General features: G+C 36.0%; 1 protein-coding gene across 5 annotated transcripts in view; it reads left to right on the forward strand.

Moving 5' to 3' along the window:
- ADGB (androglobin) overlaps window positions 1-22478 on the forward strand; it is a 297945-nt gene that overhangs the window by 12702 nt on the left and 262765 nt on the right. For all 5 annotated transcript variants that reach the window (XM_007484699.3, XM_016428944.2, XM_016428941.2 and 2 more), the window contains exons 2-3: window positions 17244-17406; window positions 19508-19600. In XM_007484699.3, coding sequence (XP_007484761.1) covers window positions 17244-17406; window positions 19508-19600 — 256 coding nt within the window. The remainder of the gene's footprint in view (window positions 1-17243; window positions 17407-19507; window positions 19601-22478) is intronic.

A 22478-nucleotide genomic window follows, 5' to 3' on the forward strand; every position in this document is an offset into this window, starting at 1 on the left:
TTTCAAATTCACCCTTCGTTAGGACAAATATATTAGCTTAAAAGGAAAATAAACTCAAAAAAGCTTCCAAAAGATATGCAGGTTCCAGAAGGGATTAACATATTTGAAATCACTTGTGGTTTTCAAACCAAGATCTTATTTTATTAACTGGAGTCCATAATAATCTCAAAAGAATAGTATATCATATTTATTAGGTAAATAGTATAATTTTGCTCAAAAGTAAAAACAAAAAATTAACATGGTTGAGTTCTCCTAGTGTGCTTCATAAAGGCAAGGTCATTATTGCTTTCTGACTCATTGGAAGAGGTACTAATACTTTGTAAAATGATGAGAGGGTATTAACAATTTGCTAACACATCCTAGAGTGGTTGTGAGGATAAAATATTTATAAAGAATTTTGAAATCAAAACACTATATAAATGCAAGCTATTATTATCATTATAATAGATTTAAAGATGGTAGATAATTTAGAGACAACTGAGTCTAACCCCTTCCATTTTATAGAAGAGGAAACATAGGCCTAGAAGTATCCAGTGATTTTCCTAAGGTAGTAGACAATCATATTTGCCCAGTGGTAGAGCCAGAATTGAAACTTAGGACTAATGTGATTCCAAATCCAATATACTTTCCCACTGAGGAATATAAAATATTGAGCTGAAATTATTTGTTTTACATTTAAGGGAAATGAGGTGAAGTGAATGAGTTATGGTGATGTATCTGATATATGGCCAAGCCTGGGATTTTCTAACTTTAAGTTATTTTCTTTTTGGTATAGTGTAATGCTGAATTTTCTAAACAGATATATACAAAGAATGTTTATAAATTCTGTGAATATATCATTCATCTTTACCCTCCAAAAACTTTTTCAAATGAGCTTTACTACAAATCAACAATTCTTTTCCCCCAATTTACCTTCTATTCCTCTTTCTCTTTCTATGAAGTACTCTTTAAATCACAGGTTCAAAATTTTATTTATTTTTGCCTTTTTCTAATCTCCCACCCTCTGCTTCTAATTTCAATGATATGCAAATGGATTTTAGAGTTTAAAAAAATTAGATATTCTCTTGAGCCATGAAGATTACAACTCATCTATGCCTGCCCAATTTTTGTGACTTTTGTTCATGTTTTCCTGTAAGTTGTCTGCATGGTATCTATTCTGGGGGCATTTCTCTTTTCTTCTTGCTACTCTCTCATATTAATAAAGTCTGAGGGTGCAATGTAGCACATTGGCCTTTTCAGGATATTCAATGGGGTGTTAATATTCTCAAAGTGATGCCATCCTCAAAGCAATGCAAGAATGCTCTGAAAGGATGGGTGCATGGATCATATTTGAATGCCTGCAGCAATTTGATGATGAGACACCCTCCCAATTCATGGATAGGCTCATTGAGCTGGGAAGTTGGTACCTAGACCTGGACCTTTCTACTGAAAGGGATATTAGGCAAATAAGACTACAGTTTGTCAACAATTGTTGCAGAGTGGTCCACGATTACTTTAAAATGAATTGCCCAAATTGGCCTGATATGGATCTTGAACAATAGAGATGAATTTCAGTTTATGTCTCTAAAGGTCATGAAGAGAGAAAGGCAGAGACTAATGATTTACTGGAAATGATTAAGAAGGAACAAAAATCTTTAAGTAATAGAATGGATAAACAAGAAAGACAGCATGATACTCAACCAGTAGTACTCACTCCTCTCCAATAATTTAATTATCAATCCCTTACCTGTCACTTCTGTGAGAAGAACGGCCACATAATGATGAACAGTAGGAATTTGTTCCATACAATCAGAAATAATACCTAGTTGAATAATAACTACAGAAACAATTATAGAAATAATAATTACAATAATGATAATTCTAGGAATCTAAATCAGGCAAATAACTCCAACCAACTGACTCCACAACAATATATCCTAAGTAGAGCTCACCCAGTAAATACAAAAGGTGCTACTGCCCCTCCATGTGGGGCAAAAGGTGGTGCCCCTTAGACTCTATTGTTTTTGTTGATGTTAACCCTTTGCAGTTTTGTCTCCCCTCCAAATAGTAGCAAAGAAGAAGGAAAGGGTTTTGAATACAATACCTGTATACCCTCTTACTATCTTTATTTGTACCATCCTACTTGTCACATTGCAAAGTGGTCCATCACCATGTACAAAACCTTTAATAAGATTTGATTGCTGAATACTTGTACTTGAACAAATTGCCATTGTAGGGCAATACATATATTATCTAGAAGAAAACCTGTATTAGTGACCTCTATTGTCTTGATGTGCCTTTTGTAACATTGTTTGCCTTTTGTGAATTTTTTGTATTTTTTAACGAATTACTGCTTTTATACCTCCATTGCTTTATCTACCTCATTTGCATTCACACTGAGGATCATGGCAAGTTAAAGAGGAAATGCCTCTTATTTTTTGCCAAGTAGCCTTTATATTTTACCTCTGTGATTGTGAAATATAGACATTTTTAATATTTTTCATTATTGTTTTTCTTCATACATGTGTGATATAGTCTTTGATTTTTTCTTTCATTTTTTGTATTTGGAAGCACATGCCACCAGGATTGAGAAGATTTTTAATTGTTTTGATTTTTGCAATAGAATAAGTTAAGATGTCCATTTGCCTGGTCTATGGTAACCTGCCACTAGTTATTTAAATATTATGGGACTTTTGCATGATGAATATGTCTGATTTAAGGAGAAACAGACCACAAAGGAGCACAGAAGTTAACCTGCAAAGTGCCAAACAAGAAAAAATGTAAAGAAGACCAAACCAATCCTACAGGGATTGACAAGATTCTGCACAAAGAGTGCACAGACTTGATTATGTGTGAGACTCAAGGTTGAAACTTTTTAACATGTTAAATGCAGGACTTCCTTGTACCACACACTATATCAAGTACCTAACATCAATTTTTCTAGCTCCATAAAGCAAAGAAAAACGTCAGACCAGGGAATGTTATTTCCTATTTCTTTTGAGATATAGTCTCTTTCTATTTTATAATGTGGCAACTTACTGTAGTTCAGGCTACTAAGTTGGGTTAGTGAGTGATTGTCATTACAGGCTTATGGGACATAGATTGATACAAGGACCTTTTGTGATTTGTGATTTTTTTTTCTTGCTGGAAGTTTTCATATTTTTGATATTTTATATTTCACTCAGAGATTATTCTTTAGTTTGGATTTTTTTGGATTTTTTTAATTGATTCATATGCCTTATAACTTGGCCATGTATCCCTGTGTGATTCCTATATGTATCCCTGTATCCTCCTCAGGGGGGTATGTGTTATTATTCTCCTTGGGGGAGGGGTATGTTATTGTTGTGAAATTTGATTTGAATTTGAGCCTAATTTAGAACTAGAGACTAACTCCCAAATTCAGAAGATGGCAGACCTGCAGAAGATGACTGTGGAGATCATGTGTTGCTGCAAGAGATCCAGAAGAAACGTCTAAATATTTATGATTCAAACTATGAGGAGTTGAATTGCACTTTATTTTTGAAAAATTTGTATATATGTATTCAAGGGAACTGCCCCCTGGTTTTTATAAAAAGTGCCAAGTATTGATTTTCTTTTGTTGTTTCTTTTATCCCCCAAAATATTGCCATTTCCCCCTTGCATTGATGTATGTACCCTTTATATTGATTGTAATTGTAAGTTTATTTGTGTTTTTCTGATCTTAGGGGGGTATGTGCATTTTGAAGTGGACCTAAGCCCTGGGAGACTTCATCTCCCAGGACTCTACTGCAACTTCCTCTGATACATCCCACTTCCTTTGTGGGAGGTGTTAGAGGGAGAATAAAAGAGGAGAGAAGGGTGGGTTTTGGTGCCTTTTTCCCCTAACCTATGTGGAGAGCTTTGATCTCTGCTTAGTTGCCAGAGATTGAATTTTCTTGGTTTTCCTAAACTTTCTCTTCCTAACCTTAAATAAACCTACCTAACTTTCTCTGTTGTCTAGCCTGATTTAATTTTCTCCCTAGCCTACCTTCAAAAAGCCCTGGTCAATTTACCTACCATGGTGGTGGGGGAGGGAGTCCACCTACCTTCCTTCCCTTTCTTTCCCTACCTTTCCCTCATTTTTCCCTAAATAATTTCCAATATACTAGTGGAGCACACATGGGCTAATCAGTAGTTATGTCTTGTTATTAATGCATGAGATTGACTTATTTAGAAAAAAAATTAATATATTTCCCATCTTATACTCTGGTTCTTTTTCAGTATTTTGGGTTTTATTCTGTACCCTATTCAACCTCATCTGTCAACTATCTATTCAACCTTTCTATTGCCCTCTGAATGATTTTTAAAAATTCTTCAGAAAACTGTAGTGTTCCATTTCTCACAGCCATATAGCAACAATCATATTTGCATTAAAAGACTGGATTTGAGTTCCTTGTTATTAAAACTTTATTTTCTGTATACTTTCCTCTTGCTACTTAATTAGTTTCCCCTTTCAATATGTACCCAAGACATAGACACAGTTATGTGACCATACATATATGAAAAAAATAATATATCCATGGTGTTAAGCTTAGCTACTTGTTTAAAACATTCTCCTTTACTGAATTTTTATAGCTTTAAGGACAAAATCAGCTTAGTTTCAAATTTCATGTACTGTGCAAAAAAATTCTCTTGTTTAAGGAAAGCAAATTACTTCTCCAATTTTAGGAATAAAATTAAAGGAGATACCATGAAGACACAGATGAATGTATAGGAAATTGAGACATTTGAACAAATACATAAAATTTCAGACAAAATATATATTCAGGGTCAAACCATTGGGGCTCAGCAGCACCATAGGGGCCATTAAGATATTGAGAGAAAAAACAGTATAATACAGCAAAATATTAACAGATGATTTATTAGGGCAAGCGATATATTTGAGTTAGATAAGCCTTTACATGTTCTTTTGGAGACAACACACTTTCCCATGGTCAACATTAACTATGACTGTTGCTATATAGTATTACTCCATTGCTTCTTTAGTCTTTTCCTTTTTAGAAAGGTTGTTTAGTAATATTCTAGAAATGCATAAGTAACATCCCACCAACTTTTAATGAGTAGTGAAAGAAAGGGTGAGAGGGAGATAAAATAAATGCTTCTAATTGAAAAAAATTAAAAATTAATTCAGAAAATGATTTTTTGTTCATTAGCTAAAGTCAGAAAATGGATTTAACAGTTTTCTTGTATATTTCTACCCATATTTCTCTTGTACCTTTCCTTCCCCTAGTAAGAGAAAGGAAGCTGGGAGAGAGAATGGACACTTGTAACAAATATTCCTAGTAATGTAAACCAAAATCTTATCCAAAAATCTTAATGCATATACATTCCATCTCACAGAATCCAGAAATAATAAATTTATATCAAAATTTCAGAAGGTCAAGTGTCAGAAGTTTTATTAAGGTGATGTAAAACAGAGCTCTCAAATTCATTGCAGCCATAAAAGGCTCCAACCAGATATATAGCTACAGGTCTTTACTGGCCACCTTCTTTCTCTTTTCTTCTATGGGACATTCTTCCACATTTTCATCTCCTAACATGGTATGGATTTCCTAATGCCTCTTCAAATATTTTTTCCCTATTTTGTTTTCACATTTCATACATGATTAATTCTAATGCCTTAGAAAGTAGAAATATATTCATTAAGTTCCTTCACCTTTTAGGAGATCTTGATCATATGTGGCAGTCATTTTCCATGATATAATAATAGCTAACATTAATATGCTAACCCTAACCCTAAATACGTGCACTTACTCTGTGCCAGACACTGCATTAAGTGCAAAATCTTTTGAAATAAGATAAAAATATAATTGGTTTAGAGATGAAAAAGACCTTTGAGGTCACTAGTCCAATCGCATCTTTTTTTATTTTTTTTTGTTGTATAGCAAATTACCTTCATTTTAATAGAATTTTATTTTTTTAAATCTACATATAATTGTTTTCTAACATTATATGATTCAGATTCTCTACCTTTTCCCCTACCTCCCTCCTTGTGACACATGTCTGATATATTACATATGTACCTTCATGAAATTTATATTTCTGTATTTTCCATGTTATAACTGAAGACACACATATTCAATAAAAACTCATGAAAATAAAGGATGACATGCTTTGATCTGCAGTCAGAGACCAAGATGTTATTTTTTTTATCACGAGTCCCTTGGAATTATCTTGGAACCTTATTTTTCTGATAATAGTTTAATCCTTCATGGTTCATCACCATTATATTTTTGTTCTTGTATATACTGTTCTCCTGGTTTTGCTCACTTCAGTTTACATCATTTCACATCATTTCATGCAAGTCTTTCTAAAATCATTCTGTCCATTTCTTATGGCATAATAGTTTTCTATTAGAATCATATAACACTGCTTGTTCCACCATGATGGCACTTCCTCATATGATTATAGTTTTAATTCTTCATCTGAGAACTGCCTGTTCATATCCTTTGACCATTTATTTATAATTGTGGAATGTTTTATATTCTTATAAAATTGGCCCAATTTTTATATAGTTGAGAAATAAGGCTGTTGTCAAAGACATTTAGTATAAAATTCCCCTCCACCATTTGTTGTTACCCTTCTTATCTTGCTTACATTGGTTTTACAGAAACTTTAATTTTGTGTGAATTTAATATAAACCCATTCCCACACATGCAGATTAAGTCAGAACAGCAGAAAATAATGTGACAAAATTCCTGTCTTCTAGAAGGTACTGGTGAAAGTCTCCATGTGACAGGTGACATGTCCAGAAGTCAGGACATGGGACCCAGACTATTCAGTCAGAGAGCACGAGTAGGAGTGACATCATTGGCCCTATAAGAAAGGGAACAGAACATTAGTTCACTTTCTTTTGCTTGGGAATCTGGCTGGACATGCAACTTGCTACCTTCACTGGAGATTTAATGCTCTACTTGAACCTTGGCTGAGAGCTTGAGCTAGGGAAGCATGGAAATGTTTTTTTAGTTAGGATGGCCTAGTGATCTTTCTCTTTTTTTCTCTCTAACTTTTTCTAATAAATAATTATAAATTAACATATAATCTCAAAGGAATTTTATTCATTAAAGTTTAATGTAATCAAAATTATCTATTTCCCTTCTCATCATGTTTTCTATATCTTTTTGTCATAAATTCTTTACTTATACCTAAGTCTTACAAACTTTTCCATATTTCCCAATTTGTTTCTGGTATCCCCCTTTATTTATAGATCAAGTATCCATTTTGACTTTATCTTGATATATGGTATTGGATGTTGGTCTATGCCTAGTTTCAGCCACATTGCTATCCGGTTTTCCTAGCTGTTTTTGTCAGTCTATATACTTTCTCCAATAGCTTGGATTTTGGGGTTCATTGAACACTAAGTTACTATGGTCATTAACTATCGTATGTCAATTTGTTAACCTATTCCTTTGATCCACTAACCAGTACTGGATTGTTTTGACGATCACCACTTTTTAGTATAGTATCTGGTGCAGCTAGGCCTTCTTCCTTCATATTTTTTTCCCTTTAATTTTCTTGACATTCTTGACCTTCTGTTCTTCCAAATAAATTTTGTTATTTTTTCTAGCAATATGGAATAATTTTTGGAATAGTTTAATTGGTATGGCACTGAAAATGTAAATAAATTTAGATAGGTTTATAATTTTTATTATATTGGCTAGGCTTATCCAAGAGCAATAAATATTTTCTAGTTGTTTTGGTCTGACATTGTGTGAAAAGTGTTGTGTAATTGTGTTCATATAGTTGCTAGGTCTGTTTTGGTAAGTATATTCCTAGGCATTTTATGTTGTCTATAATTATTTTAAATGGAATTTCCATTTCTATCTTTTGTTGTTGAACTTTGTTAGTAGTGAATAGAAATACTGGTGATTTGTGTGGGTTTATTTTGTATCCTGAAACTTTACTAAAGTTGTTAATTGTTTCTTTTAGGGTTTTTAATTGATTCCCTGGAGTTCTGTATGTGTAACATCATGTCATCTGCGAAGAGTGATAGCTTCATTTCCTCCTTGTCTATTTTAATTTCTTCAATTTCTTTTTTTTTCTTCTCTTATTGCTACAGCTAGCATTTGTTATATAATATTAAATGGGCAACCTTGCTTCACCCCTGATATTATTGGGAAGGATTCTAGTATATCCTCATTACAGATAATTACTGATGATTTTAGATAGATTTCCTTCATTACTTTAAGTAAAGCTATTTTTATTTAGGTGCTTTCTAATAGTTTCATAGGGAATGAGTATTATTTTTTTGTTAAAGGCATTTTCTGCATCTTTTGAGATAATCATATAGTTTCTGTTAGTTTTGGTACTGAAATGATGAATTATGATAATAGGGTTTTTTTTTTTTAATATTGAACCATCTCTGCATTCCTGGTATAAAACCTACCCGGTTATGGTATGTGATTATTCTGATGTCAGTATTTCACTAAAATTTTTGCATAAGTATTCATTAGAGAAATTGGCCTTTAGTTTCCTTTCTCTGTTTTAGCTCCTCTTGATTTAGGTATCCATATGGTATCTGTCACAAAAGGAAGAATTCCTATAGGCCCTATTTTCCAAAATAGTTTCTTAAATAATGGAGTTAATTACTTTTTGTATGTTTGTTAGAATTCAGTTGTGAATCTATCTGGCCGTGGGACCTTTTTCTTAGGGAATTCTTGTTGGTTTGTTCACTTTCTTTTTCTGTGATGGGGTTGTTTAAGGATCCTGCTTCTTCTTTTGTAAATCTAGGAAGTTTATATATTTGTAAATATCCATCTATTTAATTTAGATTGTCAGATTTACTGACATATAGTTGGGAAAAATAACTCCTAATAGTAGCCTTAATTTCTTCTTTATTGGTTATGATTTCACCTTTTATATTTTTGATACTGGTGATTTGGCTTTTGTCTTTACTTTTATAAATCATATTTGAGCAATGACTTACCTTTTTAATTTATTTTTTTCATAAAACAAGCTCATCTTATTTATTAATTCAACAGTCTTCTTTCAGAGTTTGTTCATCTCTCCTTTGATTTTTAGGATTTACAATTTGATTTTTAATTAGGGATTTTTAATTTTGTTTTTTTTTCTAGTTTTTTTAAGTTGCAAGCTAAAATCCATTGATCTTCTCTTCCTTCCTTCTTTTTAAATGATATAAATATACGAAGATATAAATTTCTCTATAAGTTCAGCTTTGGCTGCATCCTATACATTTTGGTATGTTGTCTCCTTATTGTCATTTGTTAATGAAATTACTATTTCTGTGATTTGTTCTTTGATCCATGTCTTCTTTAGGGTGAGATTATTTAATTTCCAATTAATTTTTAGTTTTTCTTTATGATAAACTTTGTTGTATGTAATAATTATTGCATTATAGTCTGAAAAAGATGTATTGACTATTTCTGCTTTTCTTCATTTGGTTGATGCTTTTGTGCCCTATTATATGGTCAGTTTTTATGAAGGTGCAATGTACTGCAACTGTACTGCACTCCCATTCAGTTTTTTCTAGAGGTCCATCATATCTAGCTTTTCTGAAGTTTTAACACCTTAGCTTCTTTTTTATTTATTATTTTATATATATGTGTGTGTGTATATATATATATATATATATATATATATATATATATATGTATAGTTGTAGTCTCTCAGTGACTTAGAATGACAATTGTCTTTGTGCATTATCATCTATTGATGTACCCTCATGTGGCTTTGAAGTCCAAAGACTGAGGCGCAAAGTTTGTGGCATATGGGGCATGGAATGCCAGATGTTACGGGAGGTGTGGTTGTGGCCTGGTGTTGGCGTTCTCATGCAGCGGCAAGATGTCAACGTCGTTCATCTTCAAAGATGGTGGCAGCATGGTTAATGTGGGTTCACCAGCTGCTTCTGACAGAGGCAGCAAGTTCTAGTTGCTTTGGTGTAATGCCAGCCCACTTCAATTTTAACTTTAGCTGATCCTTGAATCTTTTCTTTGGTCGACCTTGTTTCCTGAGTCCAGCTGACAGTTCACCATAGAATACCTGTCTTGGTATTTGCTGTGGGTCCATGCGGATGACGTGTCCAGACCATTGTAGCTGGGTTTTGAGGACCATTACTTCGATGCTGGTAGAGTTGGCTCTGTCGAGGACTTCCTGGTTGGTGATTCGGTCCTGCCATCGATTCCTCATGATTGACCGGAGAGAGTGTTGGTGGAATTGCTCCAGCTGTTTCATGTGCTTCTGGTATAGTGTCCATGTCTCACAACCGTACAGAAGCGAGCTGAGGACCACTGCATTATACACTTTGAACTTTGTCGCAGTGCTTACACCTCTGTGTTAGAGGACTTTGGATCGCAGTCCCCTGAGTGCCTGGCTGGCCTTTTGGATCCTGGCATTAATCTTGTGGTCTAGGGACCTGTTTTTGGCGATGGTGCTGCCCAGGTACTTGAAAGTGTTGACATTAGAAAGCTGAGTGCCGTTGATTGTAATGCACGGCTGGTTAGTTGGCCTCCCTGGTGCAGGTTGGATCAGCACCTCTGTTTTGCTGAAGCTGATAGTCAGGCCAAACAGTTTTGTTGCTGTAGAGAACCTGTCCACAATGGTTTGGAGATGATTTTCTTGGTGGGCCATGAGAGCACAGTCATCTGTGAAGAGAGCTTCCAGGATGAGTGTCTCTGTTGTCTTTGTTTTTGCAGTCAGGGCGGCGAAGGTCAAATAGTGAGCCACCCAGTTGGTATTTGATGTAGACACCCAGGTCTAGATCCATCACAGCATGTCGTAATACTTGGGTGAAGTATAGGTTGAATAGTACCGGAGCGAGGAACACAGCCTTGTTTCATGCCATTGGAGATGTTGAAGAGGTCGGAAGTCTCTCCACCAGATAGGACTTCCCCTGTCATGTCGACATGAAAGAGCTGGATCAGTTTGACGAATTTTGCTGGGCAACCAAGCTTGCTAAGGATCACCCACAATGCATCCCTGTTCACTGTGTCGAAAGCCTTCATCAGGTCTATGAAGACAATGGAGAGACTCAGGTTCTGCTCAAGGCATTTTTCCTGCATTTGCCTTACCATGAAGACCATGTCAATAGTGCTGCGATCTGGTTGGAAGCCACATTGTGATTCAGGCAGGTTCTGCTCTGAAACAGATGATAGGAGTCTATTGAGTATAACATGGGCGAGGATCTTTCCAGCAGTGGAGAGTAGTGAGATGCCTCTGTAGTTGTCACAGGCTGCTGGTGTGCCTTTGTTCTTGTATAGGGCTACGATGGAGGCATCTGAGTTCTGGGGGCATGTCTTCCTCTTCCCATATGCTGGTCAGCACTATGTGGAATGCCTGGAGCACCTTTCCATTTAAGGCCTTGTACACCTCAGTTGGGATCCTGTCTTTACCGGGTGCCTTGCCTGCACTCATTTGTTTAATGGCTTTTTGGACTTCCTCTATTGAAGGAGGGATGTCAAGTTGTTCAATGGTGCGGTTTTGGGGGATCTGGTCAAGGGTGCTTTGGTCGACTGAAGAGGGCCAGTTGAGAAGCTGACTGAAGTGTTCTTTCCACCTGTTGCTGATGCCTTTTTTATATTTTATGAGAGTGTCACCGTCAGAGGATAGCAGGGGAGTGGTAGTGGGTTTTAATGGCCCATAGACAGTCTTGAGGGCACTGAAAAATTGTTTGTAGTTTTTTGTATCAGCAAAGCCCTGGATTTCTTCTGCCTTTTTTCCCCCACCATTGGTCTTGCATCTTCCTGATCTCACACTGTGCCGTGGCTTGGAGAGACTTGAATCTGTCCTTCTTAGGAGCAGAGTTTGGGTAATTTTGCCATTCCATAAAGGCTTTGTTCTTTTTGCTAAATAGGTCTTCAATAGCAGTGTTGTTCTCGTCGAACCAGTCCTGGTGGTTGCGTTGTTTGGGGCCTAGGATTGCCTTTGATATTTCCTTCACTGTGTCTCTGAACTGGTTCCATTTCTCGGTTGGCTTCCAGTGAGTGGTCCCTTGGCAGACAGCTTGTCGTCCAGGCAGGACTGGAATGTTTGCAAATAAGATGGATCTCTAAATAACTCACATTGTAAAATGTGCGAACTGTCTGGGCGCATTTTGGATGGCGAAGCGCAATGCACATTTGAAGAGTTGCTCTAACCAATCGGTATTCTGTCCAGCATTCAGCTCCTCTCATGGCTCTGGTGATCTGTACATCCTGGATGTCTCGCCAGCATACAATGATGTAGTCAATGAGATGCCACTGTTTTGATCGTGGGTACATCCATGTTGTTTTATATTTGTTCACCATTCTGAACACAGTGTTTGTGATGGTGAGTTCGAACTCTGAGCATTTTCTGAGTAGTAGTAGGCTGTTGTTGTTCATTTTGCCCAAGCTGTGTTTGCTGAGCACTCCTTTCCATCTTTCATGGTCCTGGCCAGCACGGGCATTGAAGTCTCCCAGTAGTATCAGCTTGTCATTTGTGGGCACTGAGTGCAGGACGGCACTCAGGTCAGAGTAGAACTGCTCGATGGTCTCCTCTTTGCTGGTCAGTGTTGTAGCATATGCGCTGATGATTGTGGCATACTGGTCTTTGCTGAGAGGCAAACGGATCTTCATGAGCCTCTCGCTGATGCCCACAGGCAAGTCTGGCAGCTGTTTGAGCAAACTGGTCTTGATAGCCAGGCCAACACCGTGGATTCTGTCTTCATTTGAGGCTCTACCTTTCCAGAAGAAGGTGTATCCGGTGGTGGGTTCGATGAGTGATCCCTCTTCTGGTCAGCGTGTTTCGCTTAAGGCTGCGATGTCGATGTTATATCGTGCCAGTTCTTTACCAATTAGAGCTGTTCTCTCAGGTTTTGGGGTATTCTATCAAGTAATGTTCTGATGTTCCATGCTCCTAGTAGGAGTTTCTTTGTATTATGTTTTCTTTGGTTTCGACCGCTTAAAGGGATGACCCCCCAGCCGCGGTGTGCTGACCGGGTGTTTGTGGGGCAGGCAATGTTTGGGACACCTTTTCTAGTCCCCTCCCTTGATTAGGGTGAGCAGTGCTGTCCTAGAGAGGGCTGCTCAGTCGCCCAGGATGCTGCCGAACGTTCCTGCTGCCCAACGTCCCTGCTGCCCTACAGGGCCGAGCAACCACTGGTCCGTGGGCCACCTACGGGCAGGATTGAGACTACAACTGCCATTGGTCACCTCCACCTGTTGCATCACCACTCCCCCATCGCCGCAGGTGTTGAAGAGGGTGGACAGGGTTAGGATAGATGAGTGTGCAAAAAGACACTTGTGCGTGAAAGAGATTTAAGTGGAAAAGTTGATGCACAGAGACAGTCCCACTCTCTCGGCGTTGGAAGCCTGGGTCCAGTGCCATGGAAAATTGTTACGTCTGGAGACTTCCTCAGCTGCATTGGATGGCCGTGTTGTCCTTTGTGCTCCAACATGCCCTAAGCACTCCACAGTGCTTTGCTACGTCGCCATCTCAGCCTTTGAAACTTCTTTTTGGTTTCTTCCGCCTGTTCAGCCGAAGCAGTCTTCACATGCTGGGTGAGCAAAGCCCTGGTTCACTAGGGGTTAACAACCCAATGGCTACCCTCACAAGGTTTAGCCGGCCTGTCGAAGCCGTTGCCCCGGGTGTGGCAGCTGCTGCATGCTAGCTGCAACTGGGAGCCACAAGTGAGAGCTGGGTGTCAGGTGAGGGTCAGAGGCTGGGGAGCTGACCTAGGAGGTCACGACACATGACAAGCCCTCCATACCAGAGATACTACCCCTCCCTGAACACCTCATATACCCATATATATATATACATATAAAAATATGTATATATATACATATACACATATATAATTTAATTGATGTATTATTTACTTTTTCTTTGGATTTTTATACTTCTGAGAGGGGAAGTTCAAGGGTCCTCCATTAGTAATTTTTTTACTATTTTCTTCTCTAACTCAGGTAACTCTTTAGGAATTTGATGTTATTGTCTATGTGATACTTTTAATCAATATGCAATTTCATTCCTTATCTATTTTGATTAGATCAATTTTTACTTTTGCTTTGCATGAGATCATAATTGCTACCTCTGCTTTTTTTATATTAGCTGAAACATAATAGATTATGCTCCAGTTCCTTACTTTTACTCTGTGTGCATCCCTTTACTCTAAATGTGTTTCCTATAGACAGCATATTGTGATATATTGGTTTTTAATCCACTCTGTTACTATCCTTTTCCATTTTATGAGTAAGTTTGTTATATTCCTGTTCTGCTATAATTACTGACTGTTTTCCCTCCGTCTTATTTCCCCCATCCTTATTTTCCCCTGTTTGCCTTCCCCTCTATTTCCTTTCAGACTTTCCCTGTTAACAAATGGTTTGCTTCTGCTTCCACCCTTTCCCCAGGTTTGTCCTCCTTTTTGGCCAACCCTCCTCCTTTTACTTCCTGCTTCCCTAAAGGAGAAAATAGGTTTCTATAGCTGGCTTATTTTGGATATTATTGCCACTTTGAGAGTAAATGAGAGCAAATTTTAAGCACTGCCCATCACACCCTCATCTTCTCCTTCACTATATTGACTCTAAGGCACTTTTTCATGTCAGATAATTTACCCCCTTCCATCTTTCCATTTCTCTTTCCTGTCCCTAGACTTCTTTTTATATCAACCTATCCTAATTCTTCTTACTCCCTTCCTTCTTTCTATGTATACTCCTTCTTACTGCCCCAGTACCAATAAAGTTCCTAAGTTTAGTAAGTAGCTTAAGCATTTTGAATATTCAAAGTACCTTATGTGATCCAGGCATCATGAATATCTTAAGTAGCTTAATTATCTCCTTCCCACTATGAATATACTCAATTACAACTTATTGAAACCCTTAAGTTTTCACTTATCTGTGTAACTTTTTATTTTTCTCTTGAATTTGAATTTAGCCATTGAATTTTCTTTTTAGCTCTGTTTCATTTGTCAGGAATACCCAAAATTCCTCTATTTCATCAAATATCATTTTTTCTTCTTCTAGAGGGTTTTCTCAATTTTCCTGGTTATATGCCTTTCAGTCTTCATGTAATCCTGACTGTGGCTTCATGATATTTGAATTGTTTCCTTCTAGCTGATTAAAGTATTTTTTTCTTGGTCTGGGAATTTTTGAATTTTGCTATGATAGTCCTGGAATATTAAGGTCTCTTTCAGAAGATGATAAGTGAATTCTTTCAGTTTCTCTCTTTCCCTCGTGCTTAAGGATATCAGGATAGGTTTCCCTGGTGATTTCTTATAATATGGTATCCAGGTTCTTTTTTCTATCAGAGCCTTCAGATATTTTGATGATTCTTAAATTATCTCTCCTAGATCTATCTTCTAGGTCAGTTGTTTTTCCAGCAAGGTATTTCACACTTTTTTCTATTTTTTCATTATTTTGATTTTTCCTTATTATTTCTTGATGCTATGTGGAGTCATTAGCTTCTATTTGCTTAATTCTAATTTTAGGTAGCTATTTTCTCCTTTTATCTGTTGTGTTTACTTTTCCACTTGGCCCATTCTAATCTTAGGGAATTGTTTTCTTGAGAAGTTTTTGGGCTTTCACTTCTAGTTTCTCATTCTAGTCTTCAAGTTGTCAGATCTTTCTATCATTTCTTTTCTTATTTGATGTTTAAACTTCTTTCCAAGTTCTTCTAAGAAGTCTTTTGGGGCTTCACATTCTTTCCAACTTTCCTTTGTGAAGCTTCACCTATTTTCTTTTTGCTATTGTTGTCCTTTTCTTAGTTTATATTTTGATCTATCCTTGACACTAAGGGTTAGCTTTCTAAAGTTAGCTTTTTTCTTCATCTTTTGCTCATTTTTCTATTATTATTTTTTTTTCACTTTTCACTTTTTCTTTCTGTTGATGTTCTGCTCTATTTCTGGGTCAAAGAGGAAGCTTGCAGTGTAGCCTTCTTTGGTCCTTGGTGTAGGCCAGCTGTCTTTGAGTACCTCAGTGTATACTTCCACAAGAAAGCTTGAAGTGATTTTTTTCCCAGCTGGATTCCATTCCCCCTTCTTTTAGTTTCCCAATCATCTCCTGCCTTGGGCTGTTTCGTGCTCTGTGGGTTCATTGCCTCAGGCCATGTGGAGATGGATAAGGATGGTTTAGGTCTGCTCCTTCACTCTGTCATGTTGGCTTAGATTATTAGGAGAAGTGCTGCTGCTCCTGAATTTGCTGTTTTGTTGTCTCTGGACACCTGACAGGGAGTAGGGCTGGACTGGTGTGTATTCTGCAAGCTTTCCCTGCTTTGTGAGACCTCTTCTCCTTCCTATCCAATGACTAAGCACTCACTGGGTTGCTCTCTCCTCCTGCCCCCCCCCCCCCAGTGTAATGTGTCTCTCCTGCTTTCCTTGTCCTAAAGCACTTTGTTTTCTATTTGTTTCTTTGTTTCACCATCTTAGCCTACAGCATGCATCTCAGTAAATTCCTTATCTTTTAATAGATGAAAAAACTGAGGCCCAGGGATGCTGAGACTCCCACCCAAAGTCCCACTAGTTGGAATTTGTCTGACTCCCTAGTCTAGCCCCTTCCTGTCACACCTCAAGGGCTTCTAATAGCCTATGAATCTGTAAGTAAAAAAAAATAGCATTTAGGTAGAGATTTTCAGCAGACAAATAGAAATATGAAATTGGAGTTCTGAGGCAGCATTTTCAATGATGCTTATAGACTTAGGAGTCATCTTCATAGAGATAAGTCATGAGAGTATATAAAATGATCAATAAAAGTAGAGGTCAAGGACAGAGCTCTCACAGGTCCATTTGTTATAAGCCCTGGGAGCTTACGATAAAATTGTATAACTTGAATTAGCAGAATTTTGAATTAATAATAGATACAGTGAATTAATAAATATGTAATTATAGCTATAGATCTCCAGTGATTTCTTTGTTGTTTTCTTAAGAATTTTGAATCTCTTGATTCTCTGGATTCCTAAAACTTAATTGAGCCATAGTTATTCCTCAGACATGTATTTAATTATAGGAATTTTTAAAATTGAGTAGATTCCAAATATTGAATGTATTTTATTTTATTTTTATATATTGATACTAGTTTTAATAATAATTTTATGATATTTAACAATCAGTTTTCTCTCTCCTTCTCACATGTCTCTCTTTACCAAGAAGGTGGACAATATAATATAGGTTGTACATGTGTCATCATACAATACTTATTTCCATATATAACATATAATATAAGACATCATTTATGTTAGGGAAAAACTCATTGAGGAAATAAAAGGATAGGACTTTAAAGTAACATAATCTTATTTTCTTTGAGTTTCAAATGTTTTATTTAACATTTTCTTTCTAGTCAGTCATCTTTTGGGAGTAGCACCCAGTCTGGTTTGACTGAAATAAAAAGAGGAAAATTCCCAATTTGGCCAGAATGGAATGAAGCAGATATAAATGCAGAAAAGTGGGATGGAGGAAAAGCAGGAAAAGAAAAAGACAAATCTGGGAAAAGTCCTATTTTTGTAAGTGGAATATAAGCTTTCTGAATTTTAATTTTCAAGCTCATTAAAAAAATTGTTTACTGTATGCATGTGTGTTAAATGTTTGTTTCTTACCTAGCCTGATTGGAGCAGTCCATCCTCAAGTTCCCTTCATAGTGATTAATTTTTTGGATTTAGCAACTCTTGAAGATTATTTAATAAGTTTTATTTTGTTTTACAGAGATAGAAGGATGGCTTTGAAAGATTCCTTCTAAAATCATTTCAAAATTACCCAAATTTTGGAGTTCTTTCTTAACTTGGCATTCACACTATGTCTTTATCCTACCTTTGTGTCCTCAGTGCTTAGCACAGTATCTGATATGTGATAGGTGCCTAAAAATGTTTGTTGAGTGACCAATTCACACTAATAAAATCATAATTTATTTAAATATTTTCTTATTTTCACAAACATCTGTGACTTTCCTATTTAGGCTGCTAGGTTAAGGTCAGAATTAAAATGTGATTTTAAACAACAATTTACCCAACAGTAATACTCCTAGAGGACTAGTTCTTAATCTTTTTTGTATTATAGACTCCTTTGACCTCATAAAAAGATTTTAAATGCATAAAATCATAAATCTAAGATAACATTGGTACTTAAAATAATAAGTTCACAGAATCTCCTCAGGTTAAGAAATTCTGTTCTAGACCCTCATAAAAATTTTGATGTGCTAGGCTAATAGACAGATGTTCATAAGTAAGCATCAGGCAGCTATGTGGTATAGTGGATAGAGCACTAGGCCTGGAATCAGGAAGATCTGCGTTCAGATGTGGCCTTTGACTATTAGTTGTGTGGTCCTGAGGAAGTCACTTAACCTCTTTTTGCCTCAGTTTCTCCATCTGTAAAATGGGAATAAAGTAACACCTTTCTCTGAGGCTTGTGAGAATCAAGTGAAATAATAATTTTAAAGGGTTTATTTAACACAGTGCTTGGTACAGAGTAAGAACAACATTGCTTTATTTTAATAAGATATTTTGAAATTGTAGGCAATAATAATGTTCTGTTCATGAAATGTTATAATACTAGGGATGAATTGTATGGAATACTTTGTATACAACAGATATTCAACAGTTCCCAACTGTTGTTATATATTATTTTTGATAAAAATCCTAAATATTGACATGTGAAAGAATGTTCTGGAGGCATTCTACTTAATGCATACATCTAGACACATTTCCTAGAAGGATTTTTTCAGATGATCATGAATCTGTGAAAAGACTTACTTTTGTAAAAGTGAGATTGTATACTTTATGTATACTTTTATACTTACTGTATTATGAAAAGTATAAACTGTGAAAAGTATAAAAGTTAAATCATATTTAGTTATACATTTAATGAATCATTGAATTATCAGGGCAGATTTAGAGCTGGGATAACTTACATCTCATTTATGCTGACACTCTCTTCCCATTTACAGATGTGGAAACTGAAGCAGAGCAGTTACTTTATTTGCCCAAGTAGTAGGGGATAGCTAGGTAGCTTTAGAGAGATGGGCCTGGGTTCAGGAAGATTCATCTTCTTGAGATCAAATCTGGCCTCAGACACTAACTGTGACACCCTGAAAAAATCACCTTATCCTGGTTGCCCTAGTTTTCTCATCTGCAAAATGAGCTAGGAAAAAAATGGCAAAGTCCTCTATTATCTTTGCCCAGAACACCCCAAATAGAATTAAGGAGATTTGGACATGATTAAAAAATAACTGACTACTAATTATAACTTCCCCATCCCCCCAAAAGTAGCAAGTGTCTAGGAGGTTTTGAATCTAGGTGTTTTGATTTCTCTTTATTGAGAAGAATAGAACATGATAGGGAATATAAAATTATAAAAATCAGCAAATTAAATATTTACCTTTCATTTTTGTTATTTGTAGCTGTTGATAATAAATAGTGAGACAATATTACATGCATTCTCAGTCAGAGAACTGTCTGATCACAAATTTTTTATTATTAATGTTTTGAAATATTTCTTGTCAAGTTTGTGGATGAGACTTGTTTGGACCATCAAGAGAAAATTTCCATTTTCAGTGGCTTATTAATGTCTTTTTTTACTCTAATGTGTGTATTTGCTTTTTACCCATTATAGCATTATTTTGATGACCCTGAAGGGAAGATTGAAATGCCACCATCACTAAAAGTTTTTTCATGGAAACGTCCACAAGAAGTTTTCATCAACAGGGTACAAAGCTTTGCTTTCATTATCAATAGAATATGTTGATCAATTATTTGTATACAGTATTAGATATAAATATAAATGTGTATATCTAAGTTTTGTAAAGCACATTACAAATATTAACTTAAATATAATCTAGTATGACAAAAAAATTTGAAAAGAAGGAAGTTGTAGGTTATTTCTTATCTTACCCATGTTACAACTCGGCTTTAGTTCCCTAAGATATTGTAAAATGTTAGGCAATTTCTCATAAATTCTCCTTGACTCATGTCCTTTCCCATGATCCCCATGGGATTATCATAATAGGACTGATATTTTTGTTTAAAAGCACCCAATTTCTTGGTAAGCATTCAAACTAACAAATATATAAGCTTTAGACCAGGTTTGACTTAACTTGCCCAAAATATAAAAATAGAGTCTCTTTTAAAATATTAGTTAATATTTTGTTGTATTTTCTCTTCAATTGTATGTAGAGACAACTTAAAATATTATTTTCTGACTTTTTGCCATCCCAGTTAGCTCTCTCCTTCCCTCCCCTCTCCCCTTTCTATGGTAGCAAGCAGTCTGATATGGGTTTACTTGTGACTCTTCTGCAATAGGTGTTTCCATAATCACTGTGTTGTGAAAGAAAACACAAAAAAAAAAACTCAAGAAAGAAATAATGTGGGAAATAGTATGCATTTAGACTCCATCAGATCCTTCTATGGCAGTGGACAGAGGATAGCTAAAATAGAAATTCTTGATTGGAAAATGCTTCCTTCCCTAATTAACCAAATCAACAAATATTTATGATGTGCCTTCTACTTGCCAAGTCCTGGGTGAAGCTCTAGGGATACAGATTCAGAGAAACAGTCTTTCTTTCCTCTTAAGGATCTAATATTCTAATTAGAAAGACAAGTTAATTTTCAAGCATGTATAAAAAACATGTGAAGAGAGTAAATACAAATGCATACAAGATAATTTGAGAAGAAAGGCACTGGGTGCTCAATAGGGTATCGAGATAGTTCATATTCCTTGTAAAAAGTGGTGCTTGGAGATTCTCTAGAGCAGAGAGGAGAATGGAGTGCATTCCAGACATTGGTATGAAGAAGAAAGCTAGAGAAGCATATGCGAAGCATTGAAAGCCAGTTTTGTTGAGCCTGTCCTTTTTCTCCTTTGCAACCACATAGATGGTGCAACCTTCTAAACTCTTTTCACATCTGTGTGATGCTAGATGAGCCTCTTCTCCAACTTTTGCTTGAAAAAAGGCTTCAGATTTTTTTTCTGTCTCATTGAGATTTTCTCTTTCCCCTTACTATATCTCTGGCATCATCCCTGAAGTACACATGATATCCTGTAGAGACTCTTGTTTGTGCTTTGGGGAGCACTTTGGGAACTCTCTGGAGCTTTCAGAGCCATCTTAACCTCTATCTGATTTTCTGACTTGTCTAGGCAGTGTCATCTCTTCTTCCTAGTTTATCCTCTTTTATTTTTTGATGACATAGCCTAAAGTCAGCTTAAGTGTAGGGACCCTTTCATCATTAAAGGAATTATTAACTCAGGGACCCAGATGTATTAAAGTGATAAAGTTGTGAAGTTGTCTCAGTGGTAAGGAAAGGCTTCTCTTTAGTGGATAGTCAGGGCCCTGGATGATAAAAAAATTTCAGTGTTGAACCAATTCCCTGGTCTAAGATCTGCCCTTTGGGTCCATGCAGACCAAATATAAATTTTTTCCCCTTGAAAATCCTTTAAGTAGCTGCAGACAATGATTAGGTCCTTCCTAAATCAACCTTTCTCAAGGCTAAACATGTCTAATTCCTTTTAACTGTTGCTCCATGGCTTCAAGTTTACTCACCATTCTAGTTGCCTTTCTATGCATGTTCTGTGTATCAGTTTCCTTTAAAATGATGGTATCCACAAAATAAACCCACATAAATCATCAGCATTTCTATATATTTCCAATACATCTCAGCAGCAAGAGTTAGAAAGGGAAATTCCATTTAAAAGCACCATAGACAATGTAAACTACTTAGGAATCTATCTGCCAAGACAAACACAGGAACTATATGAACACAACTATAAAACACTTTCCACACAATTAAAATTAGATCTAAATAATTGCAAAAACATTAATTGTTCATGGGTAGGAAGAGCTAAAATAATAAAAATGACAATCCTACCCAAACTAATTTACTTATTTAGTACCATACCTATCAAATCACCAAGAAACTTTCTTACTGAATTAGAAAAAACCATAATAGAGTTCATTTGGAAGAACAAAAGATTAAGATCAAGGGAAATAGTGAAAAAATGTGAAGGAAGGTGGCGTAGCAGTACCAGATCTTAAACTGTACTATAGAGCAGTGGTCATCAAAACAATATGGTACTGACTAAGAGACAGGAGGGAGGATCAATAGAATAGACCTGGGGTGAGTGGCCTCAGCAAGACAGAAAATTGGAAAACAGCATGGGAGAGATTAGGTCTAGCTAAACATTTCACACACTACACCAAGATAAACTCAGAATGGGTGAATGACTTGAATGTAAATAAGAAAACTATAAGTAAATTATGTGAACACAAAATAGCATACTTGTCAGATCTTTGGGAAAGGAAAGATTTTAAGACCATACAAGAGTTACAAAAAATTACAAAATGTAAATTAAATAATTTTTATTACATTAAATAATTAAAAAGGTTTTGTATAAACAAAATCAATGCAATCAAAATTAGAAGGGAAGCAACAAATTGGGAAAAATCTTTATAACATAAACCTCTGACAAAGGTCTAATTACTCATATTTATAAGGAACTAAATCAATTATACAAAAAAATTAAGCCATTCCCCAATTGATAAATGGGCAAAGGACCTGAACAGGCAATTTTCAGACAAAGAAATCCAAACTAT

The sequence above is a fragment of the Monodelphis domestica genome, chromosome 2 (genome assembly GCF_027887165.1).
Source record: "Monodelphis domestica isolate mMonDom1 chromosome 2, mMonDom1.pri, whole genome shotgun sequence".
Classification (NCBI taxonomy): Eukaryota; Metazoa; Chordata; class Mammalia; order Didelphimorphia; family Didelphidae; genus Monodelphis; species Monodelphis domestica.